General features: G+C 46.8%; 1 protein-coding gene across 1 annotated transcript in view; it reads right to left on the bottom strand.

Annotated features, from left to right (window-relative positions):
• Positions 1-13886, bottom strand: part of TUBGCP5 (tubulin gamma complex component 5) — a 195050-nt gene extending 181164 nt beyond the window's left edge. Inside the window, exons 1-3 of the mRNA XM_063953273.1 lie at positions 13576-13886; positions 11495-11548; positions 11307-11415 (exon numbers count right to left, since the gene is read on the bottom strand). Of these exons, the coding sequence (XP_063809343.1) occupies positions 11307-11415; positions 11495-11548; positions 13576-13712 (300 nt within the window). The 5' untranslated portion in view covers positions 13713-13886. The remainder of the gene's footprint in view (positions 1-11306; positions 11416-11494; positions 11549-13575) is intronic.
• Positions 13887-14178: the final 292 nt, after the last annotated feature.

Genomic DNA, 14178 nt, shown 5'->3' with positions numbered 1-14178 from the left:
CTACTTCCCGCATTGCCATGCGGCTTCTCGTTCCTCCTTGTTTGTTTATGTATGCGACTGCCGTCGCATTGTCTGACTGCACCTGAACAGTCTGAAAACGAAACATGTACACTGCTTGTCTTAGAGCATTGTAAATCGCCCTGAGTTCCAGAACATTTATGGATAGCGATCTTTCGTGATTTGCCCAGAGGCCCTGGAGCCGATGACTCTGAACTACAGCTCCCCAACCTCTGAGACTTGCGTCTGTTGTCAGAATTATCCAATTCACGACGCCGAATCGTCTCCCTGCAGATAGATTGTGCATTTTTAACCACCAGAGAAGAGACACCCTGACTTGTGGCGACAATCTCACCCTGTGGTGCAACTGCAGATGTGATCCCGACCATTGTGCTAACACCTCCAGTTGAAACGGACGTGAGTGAAACCTTCCGAACTGAAGTGCTTCGAAAGCCGCCACCATTGTGCCTAAAAGGCGAATGCACAAATGTACTGAGACTGTGCGTGGCTTGAGCACTAATTGCACCAGATGACGAATGACCTGTACTTCCTGTTGTGGCAGGTAAACCTTTTGTTTTACTGTATCGAGAATCATCCCTAGGAATTGAAGTCGCTGACACGGAATTAGATGTGATTTCTTTAAACTGACTATCCAACCGTGCTGAACTAGTACATTGTACGTTAGCAAAGCATGCTGGAGAAGCAATTGTTGAGACGGAGCCTTTATGAGTAGATCGTCCAAATACGGAACAATTATTACCCCTAGGGACCTGAGATGAGCTATCATCACGGACATTACCTTGGTGAATACCCGAGGCGCTGATGAGAGGCCAAACGGGAGAGCCTGAAACTGGTAATGGTCTCGCCTTATCGCAAACCTTAAGAAACTCTGGTGAGGTGGCCAAATCGGAATGTGTAAGTACGCATCCTTGAGATCCAGTGCAATCATGAATTCCTGCGGCTCTAACCCTGCAATTACTGACCTGAGAGATTCCATCTTGAATCTGTGGTAAGTGACGTAATGATTGAGACCTTTTAGGTTCAATATTGGCCTGACTGAGCCATCTGGTTTTGGTACCAGAAACAGACTGGAATAATAACCCTGCCCCTGTTCCTGCACGGGGACCGGAATTACAACTGCAGCATTCAGCAGAGACTGAATGGCAACCTGCAGAACTGCTTTCTTGTCGTCCGACACAGGCAGTCCTGTCGGAAGATAATCGAACTCTATTTTGTAACCCTCTAATACTAACTTGCGGATCCACCCATATGTGGACGTCTGCAGCCACGCCCCCTGAAAGCTCTGAAGGCGTGCTCCCACAATTGGAGATCCGAGATGGGCTGGGAGCCCGTCATGCCACTGGTTTGTTAGTGGTCTTAGTGTCTTGACGACGTGCATTGGATTGTCGAGCACTACGTCCCCGACCTCTTCTACCAGGCGTGACTGCTCCTGTGCCCTGCCCACGAAAGGGCTGAGTTCTAAAGGATTTGAACGCCGGACCAGAATATTTCCGTTTAGGTATAGTTGTAGGCGATGGAAGAAACACAGACTTTCCTCCAGTAGCCTCAGAAATCCATTTGTCCAATTCAGGACCGAAAAGCTTCTCGCCATCATAAGGCAATGCCTCTATACCTTTTTTAACCTCCGTCTCCGCCTGCCAAGAACGCAGCCAAAGTGCTCGTCGTACTATGACTAGCGATGAGGACAGGCGAGAAGTAAGCTGACAGACGTCAGTAGAAGCTGTACATAGATATTCAGCAGCTTCCCAGATTTGATCCGCGAGAAGTATAAGATGGTCATCTTGCAGAGCCGACTTGAGCTCTTTTATCCATACCATTGAAGCTTTAGTAACCCAAATGCCAACCAACCCAGGTCTCAGCAGCACTCCAGCTGCTGTATACATGGACCTTAGCATAGCATCTATTTTACGATCTGCAGGGTCTTTAAGCGTAGTAGCAGTTGGTACTGGTATGGTTAACTTCCTTGTAAGTTTGGATACGGATGAATCCACCAATGGTGGGTTCTCCCAAGTAGCTGTCATGGACTCTGGAAACGGGTAACTCGATTTAAATCTACGAGGAATAGAAAACCGTTTATCCGGATTTTTCCGTGATTCCAGTAACATTTTATTAAGAGATTCCGAAATAGGGAAACACATCGGAGATCTCTGTCGTTTAGTAAAAACTACCTCATCATTCGTCAGGGGCTCCTCAGTTTCCGTAAACTCCAGCGACTGACGTACTGCTCTGATGAGATTGTCAATACCTGGGCTGTCAAAATCGTCACTATCTGACTGTTGCCCTATTTCGCCCTCCTCATACTCCTGTTCAGTGAGGTCTAGTATCCCAGAGACTGGAGAATTATTAGGAAAAGGAAATTTATCTTTTCCACTCAAGGTGGGCCTCTGACCAGATTGAGACTCTGGTAACTCAAATGGTCTCATTTTAAACTCAGATCTTGCCGCCTCTCTTTCTTCACGAGAGTCGGCCAGCTCTGATTGTAAACCAACTAATACATCTGCAAGTAAAGCCCATGGAGGGTCCAGAGATGGTGGTTTTACTTCTGAAATCGTATTTATGGCTGTATTAACAACACATGCTGTACATGTGGTGGATCCATCAGGCAACACACTCTTACAGACATGACATGAAAAATGTTTCTTAGATTTTGCTGGTGTCTTACTCATTATAAAAGACAGACAATACAAACTACACACAGACAGACTGCACGACTCAGTAATAACACCAAAGTTCCTGGTATATATCAGGCAAGTGCAGTGCCTGCCAGCAATAAGAAACTGACCCCAAAATTTCCCTAGTACCACTCTTAGCCGAGATGTAATAAAGGAAACCTGGAACAGACAGGAGAACATTAACATATTAAGCACCTTACTTAACACTGCCAAATACTGCCAATGTCTCCCCCCCCCACTCCCACGACCTCCGTGTACAGCACCGGGTCGGGGCCTGTGGAAGTCTGCATAGGGCCGTGTGAGCGGCCTGTACCTGTAGGCCCAGGCAGCGGGAACTCCTCGGCTGCTGCGGGCGGATAGCGGAAGCAGCGAGCGTGCTGCATAGAGCCCTGGAGCGGCCTATGCACACGCGCTCCCGCCCGCCACACACATTTTGCGGAGTGTCTGTGTAGCCAGGCAGCGCTGCTGCGGCGCCGGGGAGCAGCGGTCTGGTATTTAAGATGCTGGGAGCGGAGAGTGAGAGCGCGCCGCATGGAGCCGTGAAGCGGCCCATGCACACGCGCTCCGGGCAGCGGTGAGTACCCAATACAATCCCCAACAGTGGAGCGGCAGCAAGAGCTGACCGCCCCTAACATACCTGGACCGTGACCAAAGTCTATGACGGGGCTTCTCATCCAAGCTCCGTCCAGCTTTTTGCAGGCAGCCTGCAGGTGGAGTGAGGGAGCTCTTTACAGAGAGGTCCGACACTCACGGCTGTTCTCAGCCGCTTCCACTGTCCCTGACCCACGCCTGTTAGAAGGGGGGAAAGGACGTGGAAATCCTTGAAAAGAAGAAAAACTTAGGAACTAAAAAAAAAATTCCAATACTTCGTGGACGAGCTCCACTATGCCTTCTAACTGTGTCGAGCACAGAAAAAACACTGAAGTGCTCGAGGATATGGAGGGGAGGAGTAGTCTCAAAAATTAATTTATTCAGTGCCTTCTTCCGGTGGAAGCCGTCCATATCCCAAGAGTACTCCAGTGACCCCTAGTGGATGATAAAGAAATACCAATTTGTGCAGCAATTATTTACTATATTATCCCATAGGGACTTTTTCTTTCCACTTATGTAGGAATTGGTGTTAACTGTAACGCCAGAATCACTACACAATGCCTAAAGGGGATGCAGTTAGCATCCCAGGCAGTCTGGACGCTGGCGGTCATGACCGACGGCAGAATCCAGACACCAGAACACCGACATCCCGAATTTAAGTATCGGGCCGCTGTTAAGGTTAGGACCCTAGGGGTTGGGGGGGGGGTTGGGGGAGGGTTTTGGCTGCTAGAGTTAAGTACTAGGGGGGCAGGTAGCCATAGCCGCCACCCCCCCTTCCTCTCCCCCGGTTTCTTAACCCTAGCCACCACCCCCACATATCTTAGCTCTACCAGCCACCCAAGGAGGGTTAGGAACAGGGGAGGGGTAAAATAATTACCCCATCCATCCCCTGTCGGCATTCTAATTGTCGGGATGCCAGTGTCGGTCATGTGACTGCGGGGATCATGTATCACACCCGCCTAAAGTAGGCAGATATTAATGTTCATGAGGTTCAGAAGTAAACTGGGTGTTCACAGGAGATAAGGAGAGGGGTGGGGTGGGGGGGGGGGGGGGGGAGAGAGTCCCTTTGCACTGGATAAGTATATATTTTTGAACTAGAATCACAAAAAAATATTTTAGCAGGGTTGAATGTAAGGGTAAAAGTTCCGGTGGAGCGCCCATAGAGTTTAAACCAGGAATTGCACAGGGGAAAGAAAAAAGTAACTCTCTTTGTGGGGGCACTCTTAAAGAATATACAGTTATAAAATAAATGCCATTTATTGATATGCATTAAAAAACTATACACAAAATAATAACCCTTTTAGAAGTAAACACACACACGTAAATAAAGTGACTTCTAACACATGAGGTCAAAAATACCTCAAGAAGTTTTTTTACAGCACTCAAGGTACAGGGGATATATCATGCATGATATTCAGAGTATATGAATATGTACAATAAATTATATATATCTCCACTAAATTGGTTGTTTACGTACCTAAATTACACAGAAAGAATAAAATACCTGATGGCGCAAAGGTCATATAAACATATAATTGGTGCTTATCTAAAATCTGTCACCTTGTGACCATATATAAATGGTTCTGTTTCGTCAGACCTCAGAAGCCTGTCTTTATTGGCTTCAAATTAACAGAAAGAGATTATATTAATATAAGAGGTCGCGCTATAGAGCCAATTGAATATTCCACACCAGTCTCAACTTTAAAATATTTATTTAAAAACATAAACATAAAAATATATAATACGTGATATTTAAGAACTGGATAGAAGCCGCCAGTTAATTTCAAGACACCGATCCGGTTCACAGGTAACAGCCGTCAGCTAATCAGATTGTGCATACCCGGGGACGCTCGGGCTGCACAAAACTCCTCGTACTGGCAAATAGGTCCCATACTACAAGCACAAGGGACAGAGTGAGTGTACCTGTGACCGTTTAATTCTGTGATACACAGCTTTCTGGATATAATTACTGGTGTTTCTTGGACTTAATTAACCGGGTGCAATTTAACATAGAGGAATTCAGTCCTCATTGTACTTTTGGCTCAACTCTTGTCAGTTTGGACATTTTACAATTCAGCACACTTAATATATGAGAGTAAGAATTGTTTAATCATTATTGGATATTTATTGATATACTAGAGGGTGTTGTGATCACACCAGTTCTTAAATATCACGTATTATATATTTTTATGTTTATGTTTTTAAATAAATATTTTAAAGTTGAGACTGGTGTGGAATATTCAATTGGCTCTATAGCGCGACCTCTTATATTAATATAATCTAAATTACACAGAATACATGTTTCTCATACGTCCTAGAGGATGTTGGGGACTCCGTAAGGACCATGGGGTATAGACGGATCCGCAGGGGACATGGGCACACTAAAAAGACTGACTGGGTGTGAACTGGCTCCTCCCTCTATGCCCCTCCCCCAGTTAGACTTTGTGCCCAGGAGTGACTGGACACACACTAGGGGAGTTCTACTGAGTTTCTCTAAAAGACTTTATGTTAGGTTTTTTATTTTCAGGAAGACCTGCTGGCTACAGGCTCCCTACATCGTGGGACTGAGGGGAGAGAAGTCAGACCTACTTCTTCTTAGTTAAAGGCTCTGTTTCTTAGGCTACTGGACACCATTAGCTCCAGAGGGTTCGATCACTTGGATCGCCTAGCTGCTTGTTCCCGGAGCCGCACCGTCACCCCCCTCACAGAAGCCAGAAGAAAGAAGCCGGGTGAGTATTGGAAGAAAATAAGACTTCAGTGACAGCAGAAGATTTCAGTAACGGAGCCCCATGCTCCCACACACCAACGGCTCATGCAGGGTGCAGAGCGCTGAGGGGAGGGGGGGGGGGGGGGGGGTGCGCCCTGGGCGGCATGTTACTGAGGGTCAAGATCGCTGGCAGTGTACCGCAGCGATCGCGCTGCGCGCCATTGCTACTACACACCAACGGCTTCCGAGGGTGCAGGGCGCAGGGGGGGGCGCCCTGGGCAGCGATATCTATATATACGGGTTAACGGCTGTATATAGATCCCCCAGATAAATATATATTTATTTGAGCGGGCTTAAGCACGCCGGGAAGGGGCGGAGCTTAGCCCTCACAACGGAGTCAGCACCATTTTCTTCATATCGCCGCCAAGGCTAGCTTTATAGTACGAAGAAGGGGGGGCACAGTGTTTTTTAGTGCTATATGGTGAGAAATATAGCATTATGTTTAATAATGGGCGCATAATCCTTGTTATGGTGCATGAATCTCAGTGTTTTCCCGTCAGTTTACCCACTATAGGTTAGTCGACATATGTCGACATGTGTGAGAGCTTTGTCACAAGCTATTGTGGGAATCACTGCCGGCATCGCCGACGCCTGTCGGTACTTGAGTCGGAAGATTTAGTATTAGCAGGTTGGTGGTTGTGTGCTTAAAAAAGTAAAACACGGTATGGGAGACACAGTCGCTGTGGATGCCCTGTTGGCATCAATTGTATTTACTGGGTAAAAATGAACATGCGGTAACTAAATTATACCTGTGTATATGTTTATCGGTATATTTGGGTGGAGTGTTTTGGAATTATATATTCCCTCAGACCCCTCGGAGTTCCAAGAATGTTAATTTTGCCTGCTTAATATTCCCTGCTGTCAACGACTACTAGGTTTTCTGTCGACCATAACGTTCCTGGTAGATCCACATCTGGGGTGTGTCAGTACATGATTATACACATTCAGAACACATTACGGTCACTAGGGTCCGGACAATTTACACGTGTGTGTGTGTGCGTATATATATATTTATATATAATTTGTGTATTAAATTATGTATAGTCATGAATGCTGAAGTAATAGTATTCTTTTTCATGTGCTAGTCGCTCTGTGGCTTAAGTTCTACGGTGGCAGTGACGAGTTGGTCTTCAATCCTCTCAAGGAGTCCGAAGGTTTATTCTCTTCCCGACGCGGAGAGAATACTGTGGAAGTCAACTCCTGGTCGACACGGGGCCCTGTCAGGAAGGATCGTATACAGGAAGCTAAGTGATATTTTATTTCTATGCTTTGGGCTTATTTGCATTACATGCACATGAGCGAGTGTTATTCGGAAAGGCGTCCGATAGAATTACCCTAAAGAGAGAGGAGATGTTCCTTATGTTGGTTCTTCTCTATAACATTGCGGCAGGCTGCCGTATGTATACAGGAGGTGTGACCGGGGGAATGTTGAGGCTGACTCCGAGAGATACTGGAGTTTTTTCCCTGGGACGGTGTACCGCTGTTTGGGGATGCCTCAGTTCAGTCAATCTCGGCGGATACTGCTGGTAAATCTAACTTTGTGAGTTAGTCTCCTTCACAACGGTTGGGGACGCATTCTTTTGTGGGATGCAGTCGTTTTAACCGGTTCGATACCGTTCTTTTTTCCTTTTATGTGCAGACAGTGGAAGGTGAAAAGGTAAGAGTTCTGCAGCCTTGTTAGGTTCGCAGAAGCGGATGTCGGTTTCTACCACATCCATCACATGTCGCTGAGTCTATCTGGCTGGAGCACACTCCGGTGGGAACTCGTCTACTACTTTTCAGTCAGTCCGAGAATAGACTACGACCTGTGAGTTGATTATAGAATCCAAAGGGGGACATTCTGGTGTTTACAGATGTTTCCCTCACTGATTTTTCAAATAGATCTTGCCGTTTCCCCTCTGGAAGGGGAGGTAGTACGCGACGCCATACCAGAGGTGCGTCAGGTTCAGAACATTGTCCTGCTGTCCCTGTTTAAAAAAAATAAAATAAAAAACTAGAGGTTTAGATGCGTTGTTCTCCGCATTCAGATTACCTGGGTGGATATCCAGGATTGTCTTTGCCATTCCACCGGAGTGATGGCAGTGGGATGGTATTCTTTCAATAGTAAGAGCCATTGTTGTTCTGTACTGGGACACTCTCCTGATTAAGGAGAGGTCAAGACACAAGTGGTGCAAATCATTGTTTTCTCTCTGACTGTTCTTCAACACAGGGGAAGGCTGTTATTCCCAACGACGCAGGCGTCGGAGGTGGGTATCAGAGTAGATACGGAACGCTTGAAGTTCTGTGTGTTCCTGTGAAAAGAGGTCTGAGGATCCGGAGTCGGATCAGATTTGCAGTGACAATCCATCAATAGGTTCCGTTGATGAAGAAGATGGTGCGGCCTAAGAGGTTTTTTCGGTGAGCAGGTCAAATGCCAGAGTGGTTTTCACGGGGCCAGTTGGAAATGTGGTCCGGATCTCACCTGCACATGCGCCAGAATATAATCCTAATTGCCAGGATATCGCTCCTGTGGTGTCTGCTCAGTTCTCACCTCCTAGAGGGACAAAGGTTCGGAATCCAGGATGGGATCCTGGTGTCCATGCATGCAGATCTCCGAGACTGGGGAGCAGTCCTTGCAAGGGAAGTATTTCCAGAGGAAAAGGTCAAGCTGGGAAGCTTGTCTGCTATAAGCTTTCTTAAATGAAGAGCTATTTTCAGTGAATATATGCTTAGTGATCTGCCCGTGTTAATTCTGTCGGACGACTTCACAGCAGTGGTGTAAGTAAGCCGCTAGGGTGGAACAAGGAACAAAGCGGCAATGGCAGATGCCATAAAAGTTTCTGCTGGGTGGAAAGACTGGTATACGCTATACTAGCAGTCTTCGTTCCGCATGTGATCGACGGAGAAAGTTTCCTCTGCAGACGCGATCTCCATCCAGGAGAAATACTGTCGTCATCGAGAAGTTTCACTGAAGCGAAAAGTCTTTAAGGAGTGCCTCAATTGGACATGTTGGCGTCTCGCCTCAACGAGAAATCTCACGGATATTGTTACAGGTCAGGGGACACTTGAGCTATAGCAGTGGACGTCCTTGGGACACCTTGGGTGTTTTCAGTCGGTCTATGTGTCCCCTCCGTGTTCACCCTTCTGAAGGTGATAAACGTAAGAAGAACAAAGGTTCAGGCGATCCTTATTGTTCCGGTCTAAACAAGGAGGGCTTGGTATCCAATTCTTCAAGATTTACTCATAGAAGATCCCTGGCCGCTTCCTCTATGTGAGGAACTGTTACAGCAAGATCCGGGCGTGTATCAAGACTTACCGCGGCTGCGTTTGACGTCGTGACGGTTGAACGCCATATCCTCGCCAGAAAGGGTATGCCCAGTGAAGTCATTTCCACTCTTCTTCAGGCTAGGAAAGAAGTAATGACAAAGCCTTACCGCCGTGTTTGGAGAAAATGTGTGTCTTGGTGTGAATCCAAGAAGGCTACTACGGAAGCTTCAGCTGGGTCGTTCTTCTCCATTCTTTGCAAGCAGGTGTGGGTGCAGGCCTAAAGTTAGGCTCCATTCAAGTGTGGGTTTGGCCTTATAAATTTTCTTTCAAGAAAGAATTGGTGACCTTTCCGGAAGTTCGGACCTTCGTGGAAGGAGTACTGCACATCCAACCTCCATTTGTGGCCCCATTGGCACCGTGGGACCTTGACGTGGTGTGCGTTTTCTTGGGCCACAATGATTGGAACCTTTATGAAAGGTTGTGTTAAAATTTCTCTCTTGGAGAGTGGTCATGTTTTTGGATTTGGCGTCCGCAAGGTGGGTGTCGGAAGTAGCGGCTGGGTCTCACAAGAGCCCCGGTTTGATCTTCCAGGTGGATAGAGCGGAATTGAGAACTCGGATAATAGTTCTGCCAAAAGTGGTTTCGGTGTTTCACAGAAACCAGCCTATTTGATGCCTGTGGTTACTTAAGCATTGGCTGATTCAAAGTCTCTCGATGTAGTCAGGGCTTTGAATATTTATGTCACCAATTTGGCTCAGATTGGGGAAACAGAGGCTCTGTTTGTCCGGTATGCTCCCAGTGTGATTGGGGCGCCTGCGTCTCTGCAGTCGGTTACACGCTAGATCTGTGAACCGATTCGGCGTGCTCGTTCTACGGCTGGATTGCCGTTACCGAATTCGGTGGTGACCCATTCTACTAGGAAGGTGGGCTCTTCTTGGGCGGATGCCCGAGGAGGCTCAGCGGTTCAACTTTGCCGAGCGGATACTTGGTCGGGTTCAAACACTTTTGCTAAGCTCTATAAGTTTGATACCCTGGCTGATGGGGACCTCATGTTTGCTCAATCGGTGCTGCAGAGTCGTCCGCACTCTCCCGCCCGATCTGGAGCTTTGGTATAAACCCCATGGTCCTTACGGAGTCCCCAGCATCCTCTAGGACGTATGACAAAATAGGATTTTAATACCTACCGGTAAATCCTTTTCTCTTAATCCGTAGAGGATGCTGGGCGCTCGTCCCAGTGCGTACTGTGTCTGCAGTTATTGGTTATGGTTACACTCTTGTGGTGTTTCTTTTCTGTCAGGCTGTTGCCGACGACGTTCATGCCATGGCATGCGGTGTCTTCTTCTTGGTTGTGTTGACACACAGGTTGTGTTACATATTCTCTCAGCATGTGGCTGTGTATTGTTCATGCCGTTGGCTGGTATTCTATTGAATGCCTCGTTCTGCGGCATGTTCGTGGTGTGAGCTGGTATGACACTCACCGTGTTTAAACAATAAATTCTTTCCTCGAAATGTCCATCTCTCCTGGGCACAGTTGCTAACTGAGGTCTGGGGGAGGGGCATAGAGGGAGGAGCTAGCTCACACCCAGTCAAAGTCTTTTTGGTGTGCCCATGTCTCCTGCGGATCCGTCTATACCCCATGGTCCTTACAGAGTCCCCAGCATACTCTACGGACTAAGAGAAAAAGATTTACCGGTAGGTATTAAAATCCTATTATAAGTGACTACTAGAGAAGAATGCAAGCAATAAAACAGCAACATCTCCAGTAACATCACAAAGCACCATGACAGATATTTTAAGTGTTTCAACACAATACTGTATTTATGGTACACGATGACAGCGGTAACTGAATAAAAATGACATTTTATATTATATTTTTTAATCCATCGGTGTAAAAATACATAACTCTGACAGTTCTTGACCTACAGTATAGTTAATTGCCTAATGATTATTTCCCATTTTAAGGCAGTAAAACCATTTGACGATCTGTCATTCACCAGTACGATATAACAAACCTTTTTCCCTTCAGTGTTTAACAGAGGAAGGCTTAAGAACTCCCCCGTCAGCCTCTTCAAGCTCTCAGCTTTATTCACGTCTGAATGGATAATAAACTTTTCATAGATTCTGGGAATAAAAAGGTATTTTTTTTAAACTTCATGAATAGCTTGTACATTAAAAACAATCATGAAAGATAAAAACTTACCCATCCAAGGTCCTTTGAATCTGATGACTGCTTACATCAAGGTACCGATGAAATCTGCATATTAAGTTAAAATTTGACAGATGACAAACGCAAGAAACACCATACAGTAGAGTTTAAAAAAACCTTATAGGTTGAAATTCAGGATGGATAACAGAAGATAGCACTTAATGGGGTCTATTCATCATGATACAAGTATTGGCAGCGGTAACTATAAATTGAACCCATTCCCACTTCAATTAACATTTTGGAGGCATTTATTACGCCTCAATAACTAAAGTATTACTTCAGAAAAACTGCTCTTTCTGAGAAACCATCTTAGTGGATACTTTTCCCCTCTAACTGCGCTGTTCCCTTATGGTACCCATACATCAGTGGCCGCAAGTCCCCGACGCACCGGCGCTGCCGATCAGTGAGGATTGGTGACCGGTCAGTGAATCGGGGAAACTAAACATAATAAAAATGCCCAATTATGGGGGTAATTCTGAGTTGATCGCAGCAGGAACTTTGTTAGCAGTTGGGCAAAACCATGTGCACTGCAGGGGAGGCAGATATAACATGTGCAGAGAGAGATAGATTTGGGTGGGTTATTTTATTTCTGTGCAGGGTAAATACTGGCTGCTTTATTTTTACACTGCAATTTAGATTGCAGATTGAACACACCACACCCAAATCTAACTCTCTCTGCACATGTTATATCTGCCCCCCCTGCAGTGCACATGGTTTTGCCCAACTGCTAACAAAGTTCCTGCTGCGATCAACTCAGGAATTACCCCCTATGACCGAACACCAAAGCAGAATTTTTAAACACGTTTGGCTGTCTGGGGATTGGGACATTGCAGCAATTTATTGCTGATGTATGGGGGCCATTACACTTTGCATGATTTGCTGAAACAGCACACGCGTCTTTAACTGGGGAGCCCTTATGCAGTCCGGCAGCCAGGTTATGCACGGTGTCCACTGGAGTCTGCAAGTCCCGAGCAGGTCACACAACTAGCTGCGAGACCCCAGGAGCTGCGCTGACAACATGATTTAAGGCCGCTGGAATAGAGGTTATGAAGGCGGTGGGTGGAGTGGAGAAGGGAGCCGGGGACACATCAGGGAGGGATTTCCAAGAGCACCTTCTGCTGCAGGGATACGGTCATTTGGTCGACCACTATTGGTCGACATACATTAGGTCAACATGGTCCCTAAGTCGGCATGTACTAACTAGATCGACATGTGTTTTACACTTTAAAAAAAATTTTTTTAAACTTTTTCATACATTACGATCCAAGTGGACTACGATTGGGAATAGTAACCTGTGCCGAGCGCAGCGGTAGAGGAGCGAGGCACCTTGCCCGAAGCTGGGAGGGGACACGGTGCACTAATTGGAGTTCCCCGTCACTTTACGAAGAAAACGAAACTTTTAAAAAAAACACCCCATGTTGACCTTTTCCCATGTCGACCTAATGGCTGTGTCGACCTATTGACGTAAGTGTGGTCGACCTAACGACCCCTACCCCTGCTGCATAAGTGTAACCTAATTATGACTGTTAAATTGCAGACAATACAAATGATATGCGAAAGGTACATACACACTGAGCATTTTTGCCCAGCGATGATCACTGACATCGCTGGGCTGAAAATCACTCAGTGCATACACACTGAGCGATTTTCCCCCTGCCCAGCGATGTCAGCGGCTTTCCATAGCAGGACGCTATGGAAAGTCGTTCACGCCGCCGTTCATCTACTGGTAATACCAGCAGATGAACGCTAGCCGCAGGCGATGAAGCAGAGGCGTGCATCAGCGCTCATCGCCAGGGCATACACACTGGGCAGCTCAACACACCAAAAGCGAGCTGCTTTCAGCTTAAAATTGCCCAAGAGTTGGGCTTTAAAATTGTACGTCAGCATTCTGTACCTGTCCACATTATGGCGTCTGCATAAAGCCTATCAACATAGAGAATGAGCCATAATGGCTACACAGTCACCTACAGTATCTACAGCGGTTCCTGCATGCTTTGTCAGACAGAAGCTGGCAGGTTACGCTGGGATTTGTAGTTCTGCTGCCACAGCAGCTATAAGCCGGTGCAGGCACAGACCTGAAGTTGGAGCAGGCGTACTGCAGAGCCAGCTGGTAATTGCTGGCGCTCTCATTCTGCAGGCCGCTCACACAAGAGATCAGCGTCCTGATATCCGCCTCCTGCTCCTTCTCAAAGCGGGTCCAGTGCGCCGCCATGTCCTGCTCACCGGCACCCACAGTCACACAGACAGCAACCGTCTCCTCGCCATGGATTGGACGCAGCTATGAGCCAATCACTACATTGCTTTAAATTAACTCCATGTCTGCTGGGTGGAAACGATCCAAACTGCCTTGTCCTGTACGTACAGTAGTTCCTACTAACGTGACGTTCGCGTGAACAGGAAAGAGAGAGCGGAAACGGCCATGTTTATGGCACAGCGACATGACGGGCTCCTGAGCATGCAGCGCCATCTGCTGGCAAGGAAAGGGACTGTTCTTCATGTTCACTGTGAATCTCTAGGTTTGGGTCTTTGTGCAGATGTGAGTACCACTGCATAATGGGGGTCATTCCGAGTTGATCGCTAGCTGCCGTTGTTCGCAGCGCCGCGATCAGGCTAAAAATCGGCATTTCTGCGCATGCACCGCAATGCGCAGGCGCATCGTACGGGTACAATGAGCATCG

Source organism: Pseudophryne corroboree, chromosome 2 (genome assembly GCF_028390025.1).
Source record: "Pseudophryne corroboree isolate aPseCor3 chromosome 2, aPseCor3.hap2, whole genome shotgun sequence".
Taxonomy (NCBI): domain Eukaryota; kingdom Metazoa; phylum Chordata; class Amphibia; order Anura; family Myobatrachidae; genus Pseudophryne; species Pseudophryne corroboree.
This window is presented reverse-complemented; position numbering and strand designations above follow the sequence as displayed.